The sequence below is a fragment of the Rousettus aegyptiacus genome, unplaced genomic scaffold (genome assembly GCF_014176215.1).
Source record: "Rousettus aegyptiacus isolate mRouAeg1 unplaced genomic scaffold, mRouAeg1.p scaffold_m13_p_2, whole genome shotgun sequence".
Taxonomy (NCBI): domain Eukaryota; kingdom Metazoa; phylum Chordata; class Mammalia; order Chiroptera; family Pteropodidae; genus Rousettus; species Rousettus aegyptiacus.
In genome coordinates this window covers 94,829,378-94,845,373 of record NW_023416295.1, presented here as the reverse complement: position 1 = coordinate 94,845,373, position 15,996 = coordinate 94,829,378, and the positions used below count along the sequence as shown (strand labels likewise).

The following is a 15,996-nucleotide window of genomic DNA, read 5'->3' as shown; positions in this document are numbered from 1 at the left end:
AATTAACATTTCATAAGATATAGTCAGTTAAAGTGCTATGGGAGTTGGTGGTGGTGGTAGTAGGGGTTAGTAGCAGTTATGACCTAACAGATTTACCTAAATTTGAGTTCGGAGTTTAAGAGACACAGGCTGAAGGAGCAATAACAAAGTACATCGGGGCAGAGCACAGTCTAGGGAGTAGACCAGTGCTTCTTAAACTTTAGTGTGCATTTACATCACCTGGAGATCTTGTTAAAGTGCAAATTCTGGTTTAGTAAATCTGGTGTGAGCCTAAGAATTCTGTATTTTTTAAAAGGTCTCAGGTTGTGCTGACGCTGTGAGTTAATGGATCACATTGTAAAGAGCAAAATAGAGGACCACCTTTTATAAAACTTCTTGTGGCAGAGACCAATAGAGGTTAACTGTTTCCTTTTCCATCTTTGCTTTTATCTCTTCTTACACTTTGATTTATTCATATCTGTGTGGAGAGAGTTAAATCTGTTATTCATCATTTCATTGTTTATGATCATTGTTGGGAACTCATAAATTGAGAATCTGATTTTAATGGATTAATTTATTTATGAATATATCTCATTTCTCTACTTTTCCTGTTTGAAGAATAATGAAAGATGTAAGTCATTTTTTAATTTAACTCAAGTTAATTAATTCAAATATGACAGCAGTATGAGAGAGTTAAAAAAAAATCCTTTTCTTTCTGATATGCATTTTAAAGTATGGATTTACTAACATATTTGGATTTTCTTGTGGACTCAGATTAAGTCAAATTATATATTGATCTATTTATAAGAGAAGTGAAAGAAATTTCATGTTTCACAGATTCTGTTTCAGAATATTTATTCCTAAATATATATTCAAGAAACATTGCCTAACATTTTTATTATTAACACATTTTGTTGATATTGCTTTTCCCCCAAAAGCAGTATTAAAAAGGATATCAGTGAGGCAAGAAAGTTGTGTGCATTTATTGGCCCTAATTAATTCGTGAATTCAAACTATATATGAATTCGCTTGCATGTGAACACACACATAATGCAAGAAGATGAGGAAGAAAAACAACAGGAAAGGGATTGATTTAATCCTCTCACAATTTTCTGTACTTTTCTTGGCTGCCTGACTTAGATAAAATCATTTTATTTTCATATTTAATTGTCCTTTAGTCTGTAGAGTGAAAATATGGGACTAATAGCCACAAAACTAAGTTAAAGAAAGGAAATTGAAAATTTGAAAACAAAATGGATTAGGAAATGGAAAGTTAAAGAACCCAAAATAAATAAAAAAGGAAGATTCAAATGCACCATACTGGATTACTTTCTATCTAGTGTCATGTGGCCAAAGACCCTCTTTTAAGATACAACCATATCTCACTTAAAAAAAAACTTTAAAGTATTTTTTAAAAATGTTTTGTCTATTGTAGAAAATTTAGAAACTACAGAAAACCACAAAGAGAAAAATTTAAATATCCTAAATTTTTCCCGTTTAATTTTTTATTATTTTTCTTGGTTATGCATGTGCATGCACACACATATGTTTAGGACCATTTAGCTTGATATTCTCTATTTTTTACTATGTCTTTTTGGAGTTGGTGGAGGTAAGCATTAAAATTATATGCCCAATATTGTGAAAATCAAAATAAACATTTTTAAAAAACACACACACAAGGGGAGTGGTAGTTGGGATAGGATGGAGGCAATGGATTTTTAAAATCTTTTCCCAAAACACAACTAAAACACTCTGACCTAGTTCTATGAATTGGAGGTATAGTTGGGATAAAAAAAATCACACTCTAAGATATAATTATGGTAAAATGTGCTTAAGAATGAAATTGGCTTTGATTGGATCAAAGTTTAGCCTACAGTATCTACCTTTTACCAAAAAATAGTCAAGTGGTTTTAATTAGGTTTTTTACTCCATGTGTCCTACTGCTCCAAATAACCAGGCTCTCCTACAGACATTCGTGGTTGCCAGCACCATCTGGAATAATTCACAGATGCAAGGTGAAAAGAATTTATACACCATTAAAAACGTTTTTCTCTCTTAAAACAGAGAGCAAAATCTTTGCTTGTAACAAACCAGTGTTATAAGGAATTTAATTTTGAAAAAAATCAGTTTGATTTATGAAAACAAAATTTTGTCTTTTCATGTTTTTTCTAATGCAAGGATCCCAGTCTTTTTTTCATTAGTTGACATGATTGATATCAGATTATTAAAAATAGAGATATTAGCACAGAAAATTGCGCAGTGAGGAAAATCAAATATCGACATTAGTTCCATTTTTATTTCTCCTAGTGGTAACTGGTTTTATTATATTCTCTGGTTGAAACTTTCTATAGATATATTCAGGATGGCAGAAAATAAAGGTCTGAAATGTGGCTTTTGAGTAGTTTATTAGTATGCACTTCCATCAGAGAATGACTTCTTATCTTACCATCTATATCATTAATTTACTATTTGATTTTGAATGATTTCTTATAAATAAAATTCTATGCTGAAGAAATATTTAGAAATTATTTTTTTAAATCTTTTTTTTTTTGACTTATTGGTAGAATCATATTCAAATTACCCCAAAGAGAATGTGTATTTTTAAAACCTTATAAAAAAGATTCCACAGTTTTGTTTTTGACAGTATTATTTACTATTTTCTCCGAGAAACTGTCATTACACAAAACAGTAAAAATGCCAAATTTTTTTCAATAGTTTTAGAAATGTATGGTTGAGTCGAGCTGGAAGTAAAGAAATTTATAGAGGTAAATGTCATGCAAAATATAAAATAGGGTTTATTTTATGATAAAATTGGCTTAACATTAGAAACTCTCAAAAGCCTGTCAATAACTTCAGCATTCTTTCCTTCATAACTAAAACAACAGCAACTTTTGGCAGATAAATAGACAAAAAATTACTACAGAGAAAACTGTAGCAAAAATCATAGTCAATGGTGAAATGTAAATATCATTTTCTTAAGAATTAGGAGAAAGACTCTCACTACTTTTTTCATCATGGTTCTGGAACTTCTAGCAAGTTTAATAAGACAAAAAAATCGTAAGGATTTTTTAAAATCACTTATTATATAACTGTCTACATAGAAAACTCAAAAGAATCCACAGAAAAATTATTAGAATTAGCAGGAGCATTTGTTTACCAAGGTTTCCAAATGTAAAGCCCATATACAGAAATCAAGTGTATGTCTACATGCCAGCAAGAAAACGTTAGAAAATTTCATTTGAAAATACCAATGAAATAATGTTTTCAAAAATTCATTAGTGCATGGAACTATTAGATGAAATGTTGATGGAAGGTGAACTTTCCACATAAAAAAAAACCCAGGCTGTCACTACCTTAATTCCATTTATTCACTGAACCCTAGGCTCACTAAGAGTGAGAAACCAGACATTATATGCTTTTTGATGTGAAGCATTTTGAAGTAAATGCCACCATTATTAGTATTTTGACCTAAAATGTTGAAACTGAATCTGTTCAAGTCTTTAAAGCTGTTAGTATCTAATTTAAATAATAGAAGGATATAAAGAACCAAGTTAAAACACCATGAAGAAGTATACAGACAATACAAAATTGGAGTTATTTTATAGATTCTTAAGTCAATGGCCTTAAAAAGGGGGCAGAGAGGACCTTTCTCTAGGCTGATAGAGACTTGAAGGATTTAACAAACAAATTGTATTTCAAATCTTTTTTTGGATTCTGATTCAAACAAGCCAAGTATAAAAAAATTGTTTTTGAGACAACTGGGGGAATTTGAATATGGACTGTATATTGGATGATAATAAGGGATTATTATTATTGTTAATTTTGTTAAATTTACATTGTTGAAAAAATACCCTTAAGAGTACTTAGTTTGTATAAAAGAACCATATATAATGACATGATATCTGAAACTTAAAATAACAAAACATATAAGCAACCAACAAATAAAATAAATGCAAGTCTTTTACTGAGGAAATTTTAACACTTTGTTGAAAGCCTTTTAAAGGAGAACTATATAATAACTGGAGAGATATGCTATGTTAATGAATTGAGAGATTCAGGAACATAAAAGTATCATTTCTTCCGAAATTGATAAATAGATTTGGTATAATTTCAATCGAAATCCCAAAAGTCTGCTGTTTAGTTTTGTTCGCTGTGTTTGGTTGGTTGGTTGGTTGGTTTAGTGGAACTTGACAGCTGGTTCTGAAATTTACAGAAGTATAGAGGCCTAGAATAACTAAGACATTCCTGAAGAAGAGGAACAAGGTAAGCAGGCTTGCCTTACTAGATATTGAGACTTCTTATAAAGATATAGTAATTAAGGTAGTGTAGATTTGGCACAGAAATATACAAAGATACCAGAGTAGAGAGCTACAAAACAGGCACACATGTTTATAGAGACTTCATATATGACAGAGTAACAATGCATGTAATTACTGCTGAGACAGTTATCAATACATGTAAAAAAAAGAAATTTTATTCTTCATACATACCCCCAAAATGAAATTGTATCATTACCTCATACCATACACATCATCAGTTACAGGTGGATTAATGACTGCAGTGTGAAAGATGAAGTAATAGAATTTTCAGGGACTACATTTAGGAAATTGAGGTGGGGAAGATTTTGTGTGAAAGTCACAAAATTGCAAATCATAAAGGAGAAAATTAGTGCATTTGAAACAATTAAAATTTTTAAATTTTTATAAATGAAAACAATCAAAGAAATAATTCATAGATTGGAAGAAAATATTTGTGTAACATATAACAGATAAAGGATTATGATCTGAAATATATAAAGAATACTTACAAATCTCTTAGAAAAAGATATCCCAATTGAAAAATTGGCATAACACATAAGTAGCTATTTTACAGAAGTGGGTCTAGGAATGGCCAAATGTCATATGAAAAGATGTTCAACCTTAGTAGCCAGGAACGTGCATTTTAAAACAAAAAATTTAGCAAGTCTTATAATACCAAGTATTAGTGGATATGTAGTCGTGTAAAAGGCACAGTTTTGCACTATAATGTTAGTAGAAGCTAATACAACATTTTGGAAAATAATTAGTAAAGTTGAAGGTATACTTCAACTTTATGCTGTAGCATTTATATTGTCTAGCATTTCAGTTTATAGGCCTATACCTTGGAGAAACTCTTACACAGGTATATCAGAATGTACCTAGCAGTGTTGTTTGTAATAATAGTAAGCAAAATAAAACAACCCAGTTCATCAACTTGGGAATAGGTTAAAACGACTGTGGGATATTATTTTATATTCCAGTGAAAACGAAGGAGATAACAAAACTACATTATAGTCATTGATCAGTATGAGTCTCAAAACATATTGAAAAGACAAAATAGTTTACTAATAAACTTTATAAACTTCAAAAACACGCAAAATAAATGAAAGATACATATACGTAGCAAAACTAATAAAAACGAGAATTTTAAGCACAAAATTGTTAGAGTGTAGATTATTCTTAGTGTGGAGGCAATGGAAGAGAAGGAGCTTCAGAAGTGGATATAAAGTTCAGTGTTATTTAAGCTGGATTCCCAGTTCTTTAGATCATTATTTTTATTTACATAAGCATTGCTTATAGCCTTTTGAAAGTTTGAAAGATTTAATAATTATAAAATTGGAGTTGTATTACGAAACATTTTTCAATCAGCCATTCTACTATTTCATAGCAGTGATGTCAGGAGACTGTTTCCATATTTCCAATATAAATCGCTGACTTGGTTTCTTTCTCTTGTCATTTCAGACTATCTCATGCCTTTCTTTTGTTTCATGATTTCATTGTACTTCATAAAGTACATGCTGAAATACATGTTCCTGATACATCATTGTTAACAATTTGCTACTCTTGGTAAAAGAGCATTTGAAAGTGTTGGAAAATTTTTGCAGCAGGAACTCTTTGTTGGTTTTCAGGCTATTCCTTGGTGGCAGCGGTATAAGTATGTAAATAAAATATTTTTTTTTCAGTGCATGTATATGATGGTATGATTTTTCTTCCCCCTTATCAATAGGCAAGTGAAAGACCAGAATAAGAAGGTAGCAAATCTGAAGCACAAGGAACAGGTGGAAAAGAAGAAGAGTGCACAGATGCTAGAGGAGGCTCGGCGAAGGGAGGACAATCTCAACGACAGCTCAGCACAGCTACAGGTTAGAACACAGGAGAACTGAAAGGACTGGGTGAAGAGCTTTGCATAATTGCATGTTGTTTTTCTCTTCATCTTGATCCTCTTTTTTCTCTTTCTAACCCTGCTTGCTGCCTCCCCCTCAGACCAATTGTTTAGCAATAAAGGAATGGCTTTAAATAGAAAAGGCAAGTTTTATTCCACAGCTTTGTGAGGACATCTCAGCGTAGGAGAAAGCTCATCTTGCTTCAAGTCGATCACACTTAAATTGGTAAGTTCATTGTCAGTTTAATGAGTGGGTACTGTTGAGCTTTAGGGTGGTCATTGTAACTATTTGCCTTTTTCCTTCATTAAAGTGCATTGCTAATCTTGGGTTATGTCTGCGTTTTAGCTTTTTTTTTTTATTTTTCCCTTTTCTATTTTTCCCTTTCTTTTCTATTTTTCCTTCTCTCTTTTTTTCCTTCCTTTTTAAAATTCAGTTTAGAGAGCATAGTTCACAGTCATGCAGAATGTATAAACTATACTTTTTTGCTTCAAAGGAGTGATAATTGATGTGTAAACCTAATTATTCACAGATTAGGTTAATTCAGGTTCAATAACAGTAGTAGCAGTGGCCATATGATAAGTGCCAATTATGTGCCCTGTCCTTGAAAGTAGGCCCTGGGTATTCACTGTTTCTAACCTTCACAGTGATCCAGTGGGGCAGACGATTTTGTGCACAATTTACGGATGACGAAATAGACTCAAAAAATCAAATTACTTACCTAAATGCACACAGCTTTCTAAATGGCTCAGCCATCATTCTAATGGAAACTTCCTGGATCTCTAGCCTAAGTTTTAGAAAAGAATACTATAAACTTACCAGTAACCTCTGAAACTTCTGCTGAGACTGTTAAGCCACTGCCAGATTGTTTTTCTCTCATTACAACTTCTAACTGGATATGATAGAGTGCTTATGCCACAATTGCATAATCGTGAAATCTTTACTGGAAAGATTTGGAGGAGTTAGTATCTGGTATGTCGAAGCATTTTAAGGCATTCAACATACTCATTTCAGACATGAAAATCTGAGTTAATCCATGTTTTCATTCCTTTTTACATAATTTTTATTGATTTTAAAATACATACTCCTTATAGAAACAGTATAAATTTCCTTGAGAAACAGTATAAATTTCCTCGAACATACCAACTTTTGAAAAAGTAGCATACCAATTTCCCTCACCCTTGCCAACAAGAATTGACACTGTCAATCTTCTCTTCTTCCTCCTTTTTTTTAAGTGCCAAATCTGATAAGTGGAAATATTTAATGTTTGTTTTAATTTCTATTTCTCTAATTATCAGCGAGGCTGAGTACTTTTTCATATCTTAAATTTTTATTTATTTGGTAATTCAAATCTATTTTTATTCCATGGCATGTTCCCTCCCCCCCCCACCCCCCCGCCACATGGATTTTCTGTCCAGTTTTTTCCCTATTTAGAGAACATATAAATATTTGCCTATAAATCTTTTAAATTTGTTGTAGGCTTTCATTTTCTACTTGTACTTTTTAAGTTAAATTGTTTCAGGGTATTTCATGTGGTGATAGTCTTAGCTTTTCTTCATTGCTAACAGTTTCACTAGACTATAGGAAATTATTTCATTGCTCACCAATTTGAATTGGCATCTTTATATTTCATGAAATTTTTTAATAGTTGGGCTGTTTCTAGGATTTCAGAACCTCTCTTCTTGAGAACTAGGATCACATTTTTTAAGTGGTGAAAATATTTATTTTATGATAAGCCCTTCTTTACGTTAAATTCTTAACTGTTTCATTTGTCTTGTTTCTCCCTCCCCTGCCGCCATTTTAATGTTTTCTACTACCAGTCTGTCTTTGTAAATGGAAAGGTGCCCTTTTAATCTTCTGTTAGTTGTTATGATAACACCAAAAGTGCTTTTGTATGTAATCTTTTATTCTTTTTTATATAATCCAAGAGATAAGTATATTTATTTATTTATATATTATTATATATTCTTTATTTATTTATATGTTATATATAGAGAAAATTAATTTAGAGTGGGTGAATGACTTTTCCAAGGTGCCTTGGTAAGTGATAGATATTTAAGATTAAAGTACTGAAAAATGATAGTTGAAGGCCATATGCAAAATACATATGTATGTAATTCATTCAAATCTAGTAAAAAGAACACTAGACTACAAATAGGATACTTTGAATCAGATCTCAGTTCTTTTACTATCTCTGCTACTTATTTCTTAACTGCCTTATTGCAAATGACAACCCAAGGGTAGTGAATATCCCTAGCACCCCTGGATTGTAATCTCTAAATATGATTCCCTACTGAAAGAAGTGGGCAGTTCTTGGAGAAATGGCTAATAGTAGAATCATGAGGGAGTAGAATAGCAGAAAAACAGTTGATTGAGGGTTTATATTTTTTAAAATTCTTTCTGATTTTTTTGTGTTTTCAATTTCTGAATATACATTTGTGTCCATCTATTGATGTTTTCATGAAGTAGAGAAAATAAAGGGAAGGAATTATTTTAGTATTTTAATGTTTTATTATAGGCATAATAATAATTCTGGGATTAAAATATATTCTTTCTCATTTTAAAAAGACTTTATACTTAATGTTTTGATCTTTGATGAGTAATGAATATTTAATCTTTATCAGATGCCACTTTGGCTTCCAAAAGTTAATTTTTCTTACTATGTTAACAAACACACAGTGTGTTTTCTTTTGTTCCTAAGATTAAAACTTGGTTTAAAGGAGAAGGTTCATTTTTACCCTTTGTTATTCAGTAACTGACACTTAATGGTGTTAAGTTCATCAGTGGCTTCACTCTTTCTGGTAGAAGTTAGTTGTCCACCTGAGTTGTACCACTTTTTTATTTACCTTTTTTGTGACTAATAAAATTCTTTTTCTTCTTTCTTTGGATGTCTTCTGGCGGTCGTTAGTGGTGCGGGCGTGCGTGGAGCGGGCGTGAGTGCTGGAGGGAGGTAGGGAGGCGAGGATAGAGAGAGAGCGAAGATGAAGAGAACCGAAATCACCATCTATCGATCTCTTCTCTCGATTCTCTCTCTCTCCACCCTCCCTCCATCCCTCTTTCCCTCCCTCCCTCCTTCCCTCCTTCCTTCTCCTTTCCCTTCTTTCTTTCCTTCCTACCTCTCTTTTCTTTCTGTGACATTAGTTAACAAAATCCAGTAAGTTCCAGGTGTACAATTTAACATTAAACATTAAGGCGCATATATATATGTATGTATGTATGTGTATACACACACGCACGCACACGCGCGCGCACACACACACACACGCACACACACACACACTTTCCCAGTCATTATTTCTTCCCTTCTTTCAGAGGAAATTATTATTGTGACTTTTATTGTTCTTTGCTTTTCCTATGACCTATGGATTTATTAAATAAAAAGTATAGTTTAGTTTTGCATATTTTTATTTTATGTAAATGCAATCATTGTATTTATTCTTTTGTAACTTCTTTTGTTCAATATCGTGTGAGATTTATTCACGATAGTTGTGCGTAGCATTTGTACTTTTATTGTCTTTGCTGTACTGTGGCTTTTTTTAGATTCAAAATTCCATATTTTATCTTGAAAGTGTTCTGAAAAGATAACTATTTCTTTCCAATTTTCCATTTTTCGAATACTTCAGATGGAACTAAAAGTATTCCTTTTTGGCAGAAAGTGAGTTTGGAAACAAATTACTTTGCTCTTTGTTCTTGGCTCAACACATTAAAAGTGTACTGAAGAGATTAAACAAATTTCTTACATATGAAATAAAAATGTTACCCCCAAATGGAGGGAATCTAGGGCTTCCATAGACTCTAAACACTGCTTTTTTAAATCCTGGCCTCAGTTACGAATACCCTTTCTGAAGTTATCACATTGCTGATCAGTTTTATCCAGTTTGTTATCTTTGTGTTTTGGACGGTTATTGCCATGATCCATATTAGTCTCAACCTTTTTGGTTTTAGAAGACCCTTTATACTCTCAAAAATTATTATTAAAGTCCCAAAAGCGATTTTTATGTGAGTTGTAATTATTATATACTTGCGCAGTTACTTATTGACCCAGTCCAACATTTAGCCGTATCTGAAGATATATCTCCAACAGTATAAAAACACATATGCACAAGATTATTTGCAATATTGGTGCTAATTGCAAAATATTGGAGACAACCTAACTGCCTATAGATAGGTGAGTGCTTTAATCTATGCTATATATCCACACATTGGAGACTGGCAGCTTTTAAAAAGAAAGAGGAAGATAGATCTCTAATGAACTGATATGGAGTGATTTCCAGGACATTCTGTCAAGTGAGAAAAAAAAAAAAAGCACAAAAGACTATCCTATGTTACTCTTGTATAAGAAAGTACAGACATATCTGATCTTTTTAAAAAAGGAAATAGGAAGGTTGGATTAGAAATTAAAGAGATCATTTACCCGTGGGAGTGGTTGGGAGACAAGTGGAAAGAAGGGGGAAATGGGATTGAGATAGTAGATTTGAGGAGAAAGTGACATCTTTTAGCATATTTCTTTGTTCTGCTCTGACTTTGAGAACCTCAGTAATGTTTCGCATATCCCTCCTTCACAAGCTCAAAAACCAAAATAAAAAAAAAAACTAATCAAGATGTGGGGGAGAACCTAAAAAGGAACACAAATACTAGCAAACAAGCTTTTATATATCAATAGCATAACTGTCCTCAAAGGGGTGGGGAAGAAAGGAACTAACTTAAGTAGCTTTGGATGACATTTTCTTGACTGAATACTGTAAAGCTAAGACAAAAAGAACTGTACATAAATGTAATCTAGTAGTAAATGTCTTTCTCACAGTGGATAGGTTAGGCATTATAAAACCACATTATATGTAAATATAAATATATATATATATATATATATATATATACATACATACTAGAATTCGACAAATAAATATAGATGAGGGCTTAGGTTTTCATTGTTTGAGAAAGAAGTTGCAAACAAAGTGGTAAGGCATAAATGAACCCTGTGGTGTTGTACTGGTATCAGAGCTATGAATTTGTATTATTTAAGTTACACACAGATAATGATATGTGTATATATGCATGGGATTATTTTGTGTGCATGTATTTCCTAACTCTGTCCATTAAAGAGGCTTAGAAGCAGTAAGCATATTTAACACCCAGGCTTTGGTTTTATACACCTTTCTCCATGAAATGAAGCAAGGTGTCTTAGAAAAGTGGTTGATTCCAGGGCTGGGGCAGGAAGATAAAGAGTGCGCCTGGACAGCCTTGTGGTTTCAGAGGGTAAGAATGTGTTTAACAAAAGGATCTTTCATAAGATCTTTTGCATCTTCCAATGTCTTCTTAGGTATATACATAGCTCTTTTAAGACTTGTTTATGCAGTGGTTATTTAAAGTGTTTCTAGCATAGTCCATATGTACTCACATTTAAACTCTTTCACAATCCCAGTTTATATTCATGAATATAGTACATGAATGATAAAACATGATTATCATGTTTTTCTATTATAGTGCCTATTCTGTTCATATTCTCCATTTAGTTTTGCCAAATTTTCTGTTTCCCTTACTCAAGAATTTAGCTTGGTATACTTAAATTCAGTTCTGAGTTTTCATTAACATTTTCTGTAAGCCATATTTTACTCTAATTGGAGAAATCAGATTTCAGAATAATCTGTAGCTGTCTTCAGTAAAGTTATTGAGTGACTATTATGGAACTGTCACTGTGCAGAGTGCTGTGAAGATATAGAGATAAATAAAAAATGTTTTTTTTCCTCTCCATGAGCATTAGATATGCTCATTATGACCTTTTTTGTGTATGTCAAAAGGTGTGTTACAGTGCAATTCATAGAGTAATTGCTATATGAGGAACTGAAATTAGGTAAGTCCTGGTAACAAGAGTGTCCCAAATAAACATTATATGGAAGCATAATCTTAGTTGGTTTGACTGATGTGATTTTAGGATTAAAAGCTCTCTGTTGAAGCCTAGTCATCTTTTAAGGTTCAGATCACAAACGCTCACTCCTTTGTGAAGCCTGCCTAAATCCTCACAGTTGGAATTAATCACACCTTCTGTTGTAATTCCATTAGAGTTTATTTCTGCTTTGATTTCAGACCTTATTTTATCTTACTTTGTATTATATGCTAATTATTTTGTGTGTTGTTTTTCCCATGTACTTGAGTTTGGGAACCATGTCTTGGCACTTTGTACATAGTTACTGTCTATAAAATATTTATTCTCTTACCTCAGTAGATGTCAAGAACTCTTATTCACAAGCAGCTTAGCCTGGCCTTTGAATTCTCCCATCATTCACACTTTTCAAGTACAGTAGACCCTTGAAAAATGCAGGGGTTAAAGGTGCTAACACCTCCGCCTACCCCATGCAGTTGAATATTCCCATGTAATTTCTGACTCGCCAAAAACTTAACTGCTAATAGCCTACTGTTGACCAAAAGACCCATAACGTAAACAGTTAACTTGTATTTTATATGTTATGTGTATGTTATATGTAGTATATTCTCAAAATAAGTAAGCTAAATGAAAACAAAATGTTATTAAAAAACAGAAGGAAGAGAAAATACATTTACAGTGTCGTGTGGTATTGATTAGTACTGTAAGTTTACAAGATGAATTATGTCTGTGCATTTATGACATACCTACCTTTTTCGTAGTTTTGGTATTTCTAGGGTATACAGTTTATCTGCGAGTTTTTTCAAATTGTCACAGATCTTCAAAAATTTTTCAAATACATTTATTGGGGAAAATGTACATATAAGCGAACCCATGCATTTCAAACTTACACTGTTCAAGGGCCAACTGTATTCCTACCCTCATTCTCTAGTGAGATACTACTGTAGCTACTCTGTTCTAGGCAAGCTGATAGTGTTGGTGTTCCTTAAATACAATTTATGGTTTCCTAATCTATGCTTGTCTACTTAGGCAGAATCTTTTTCCTGTGGATTTTCAGTTTTACCACCTAAAGATTCTGTCTTAAAATTAACCTTCATTGACGAATTCTTCCCTTTTCTTATTGTTGTATTGATTGTTCCTCAGCGTGTATGTTTAATTATAGTTTATTGTTTTACACTCTTCAGTATATTGTTTTAAATTTGCTCCTGTGTGATTTAGTCTTGTTTCTTTTCCCTTCTTGACTAGTGTATATGAGCCTTTGGTTAAGGGCTATTTTTATAATTTCTTTTTAGCCTTTCTTAAAAATATTTTGCATAGGATATTCATTAATTTCAGCTTTAGTTATTATAAATAATAAAAATTCAATTTAAGAATTTAGTTACAAATTTAGAAAATACTTTGTATGATGATATTACATTTAACATCCTAATATTTCTAAAATTTCATAGGTTATCCTTTAAAGGTCTCACATATTTTAACAAAGGAAATGTCCTCTTCCCTCACTCAGTTGAGAATGTTTACCTTATATATTTTTATTCTTCAAGCAATAACACTCACTTTGTCTTTTGACAAAACTACAAGTTTTAGTCATATTCTGATAAGGCAAGGTAGACTGAACTGGAAAGGGAGCTCATGTTAATAGCAGCTTGGTGCTTTGTTTTTATTTATAACAAAGTATCTTAATTTAACCTTGAAGAGGGTACTGTCAGAGAGATTAATGGGACTGCTGAAAGAACAGTGGCTATTGCGAGTCAGCTCTCTTGAGCCCAACAAATATTGAGAATAAAAGTTCAAAGAAAGTGAAGATAATAAAAAAAATGAGGTCGGGAAAGCAGATATATAGATATATGTTTAAGGCATGTTCTCGTCTTAGATATAGAATTAGTGAAACATTTGTATTTCTTTCAAATTTAGTTTGATTTGCTTTATCTACCAAAAAAATTTCTCTCATTTAGGTAAGAAATTTTTTCCTTAGTTTTCACATTGGTCATGGGAATAATTGTGTAAGAAAACTTTTAAAAATTAAGATTTTCTCACATTTTTCTAAAAATAGTATGTGATGTGTCACATGCTAGATACCTCTTAATTTATTAATGTTCTTGTTTTTGTAAAAATAAATTTTGTTCTTAACAGATCTTTGACCTATTTAAAGATTTAATCCTGTTCAATTTCTTTCTTTTTAATTACTTTTTTCTTGGCAAAACAGGATTTTATCTAGAATGTGGGCATGAATGGGTCTTCATGGTGTTCTCAACGAGGTATTAAATGGAGATAGGGTTACATTGGAGAAGGGTACATACAAATCAGTGTCTTTTTTTACAATCCTGTGGATAGTTGCTGAAATTAACTTGAAAATTGTTTTCCTACAGCTGAAGCAATTACTCAAATGTTGGCATGTGTGCGTGCAACTTTTCAAAGCTTTTAGATCAAACTGTGCCACTTTTTACCATTTAGGAAAAAAAAGCAAAACAGATTTTAAAATTATTTTTAAAAACTCTATAGTGTTTGAAATGTTCTTTATCCTTTTCCCTCTGGCCAAAATTTAGGTCCATTTGATAGCCAATTCAATTTACCAAAAGAATGTTTATTGATAGTATTATATTAATGTAGCTTGCTAAGCCATTCCTATAGTTTGGCTCTGCTCTCTGGGAACTTTGGCTACATCCTTTGAACTTATTATAAAAATGCTCACCATAAAATGATGAGTGTTTAAAGTTACATTTAGCACTAACACTTCTTATAAGTAAGCACTGTGTTCTCACCCCAGTGAAATGAATGGTTTAATCCTTTCCTTTGTGTTACTGTGGCAACTCCTCCTTCGCATTTGGAATATAAAGTCCACAATAAGATTCTTTTCATTTTTAAGAGAGAGTGGAAGCAGACATATATATAGCACCTTTGCCAAGACCTCAGATGCAAGAGTCAGTCTCTTATGGACCACATCAGCTGTTTATTATTTTAAATAAAAGATTGTCTTTGCGATTTTTGTAAAGACTTTGAAAATTTATGCTAGTTCTTTTTATAAGCATGCTGATAGAGAAGACATGTCCTAAAATTAGGGTGAACCCCACAACTTTGCCCAAGTTTCTGATAATCAATTACCAGTATTTTCAAGATGAAAACCTGGCCAGTAGATATGGAATTTTTGTACTGGATGCTCTGTAAAAGTTATTTACATAAAGCATCATTTTATATAAATTTCTGTTTCTTTAATGAAATGCCTCTGCTTTTGTTTTGACTTTGATTTTTAACAATTGAGTTTATATCAGAGTTCTGCTCTAACTGGGGAAGATATTTGAGGGACTTTAAAGAGAAGGGAGGACAAATATCTTTAAATTTTAATCCAAAGCATTTCTTTAAAACATAGTTGGTATGTAACCAAATTCTGTCTCTGTGTTAGACTAGCCTTCTTTACTTAAAATCGACTGCATCAATGCATCTGGCTTCAGTTTTTTCCCCCACTAAACATCTGAGCAGTTGGTAATTGAATTCGGACATGTTGGATGATTTTAATGAAATCTTCTGCATGTGTATATATGCTTGGGGGATGAGGAAAGAGGAGAAAGAATAAGCAGTGGGGTTGAGGGTAATAAAGAATTACTGTCTCTTTACATTAAGGATAACAGATAGCAGTTAACATTAATATCTTTCAGAACATGTTAAAGTCTTTCCAGTAAGTGGTGTTTACTCCAAAGGAAGCAGCTCTTAATATTAACCCAAATAAATGACCTCCATAACCATGGGAGAGTCAGAGTTGAGAAAGGGATGCGTCAATGTGGGAGGCTCTGTTATCTTGGATAATCTATGAGAAATCTGCAATGACCTTCCTTCAGCCTCTGAAAAAGGGAGAAGCTCAATAAGATCTGCCATTATCAAGTGATTTCTTTTTATGTTACTATATTTTTGAGCCCTTTTTCTTTTAATTTTGAAGGGGGTGTTTGAAGAGAAGAGTGTTTTT

General features: G+C 32.3%; 1 protein-coding gene across 15 annotated transcripts in view; it reads left to right on the top strand.

The window, feature by feature from the left end:
* The window catches only part of ERC1 (ELKS/RAB6-interacting/CAST family member 1), a 467,374-nt gene that overhangs the window by 207,845 nt on the left and 243,533 nt on the right, over positions 1-15,996 (top strand). For all 15 annotated transcript variants that reach the window (XR_004955596.1, XR_004955594.1, XR_004955595.1 and 12 more), the window contains one exon: positions 6,004-6,139. Coding sequence is in view for 12 of the 15 variants with exons in the window: in XM_036236315.1 (XP_036092208.1) it covers positions 6,004-6,139 (136 nt within the window). In the remaining 3 variants the exon portion in view is untranslated. The remainder of the gene's footprint in view (positions 1-6,003; positions 6,140-15,996) is intronic.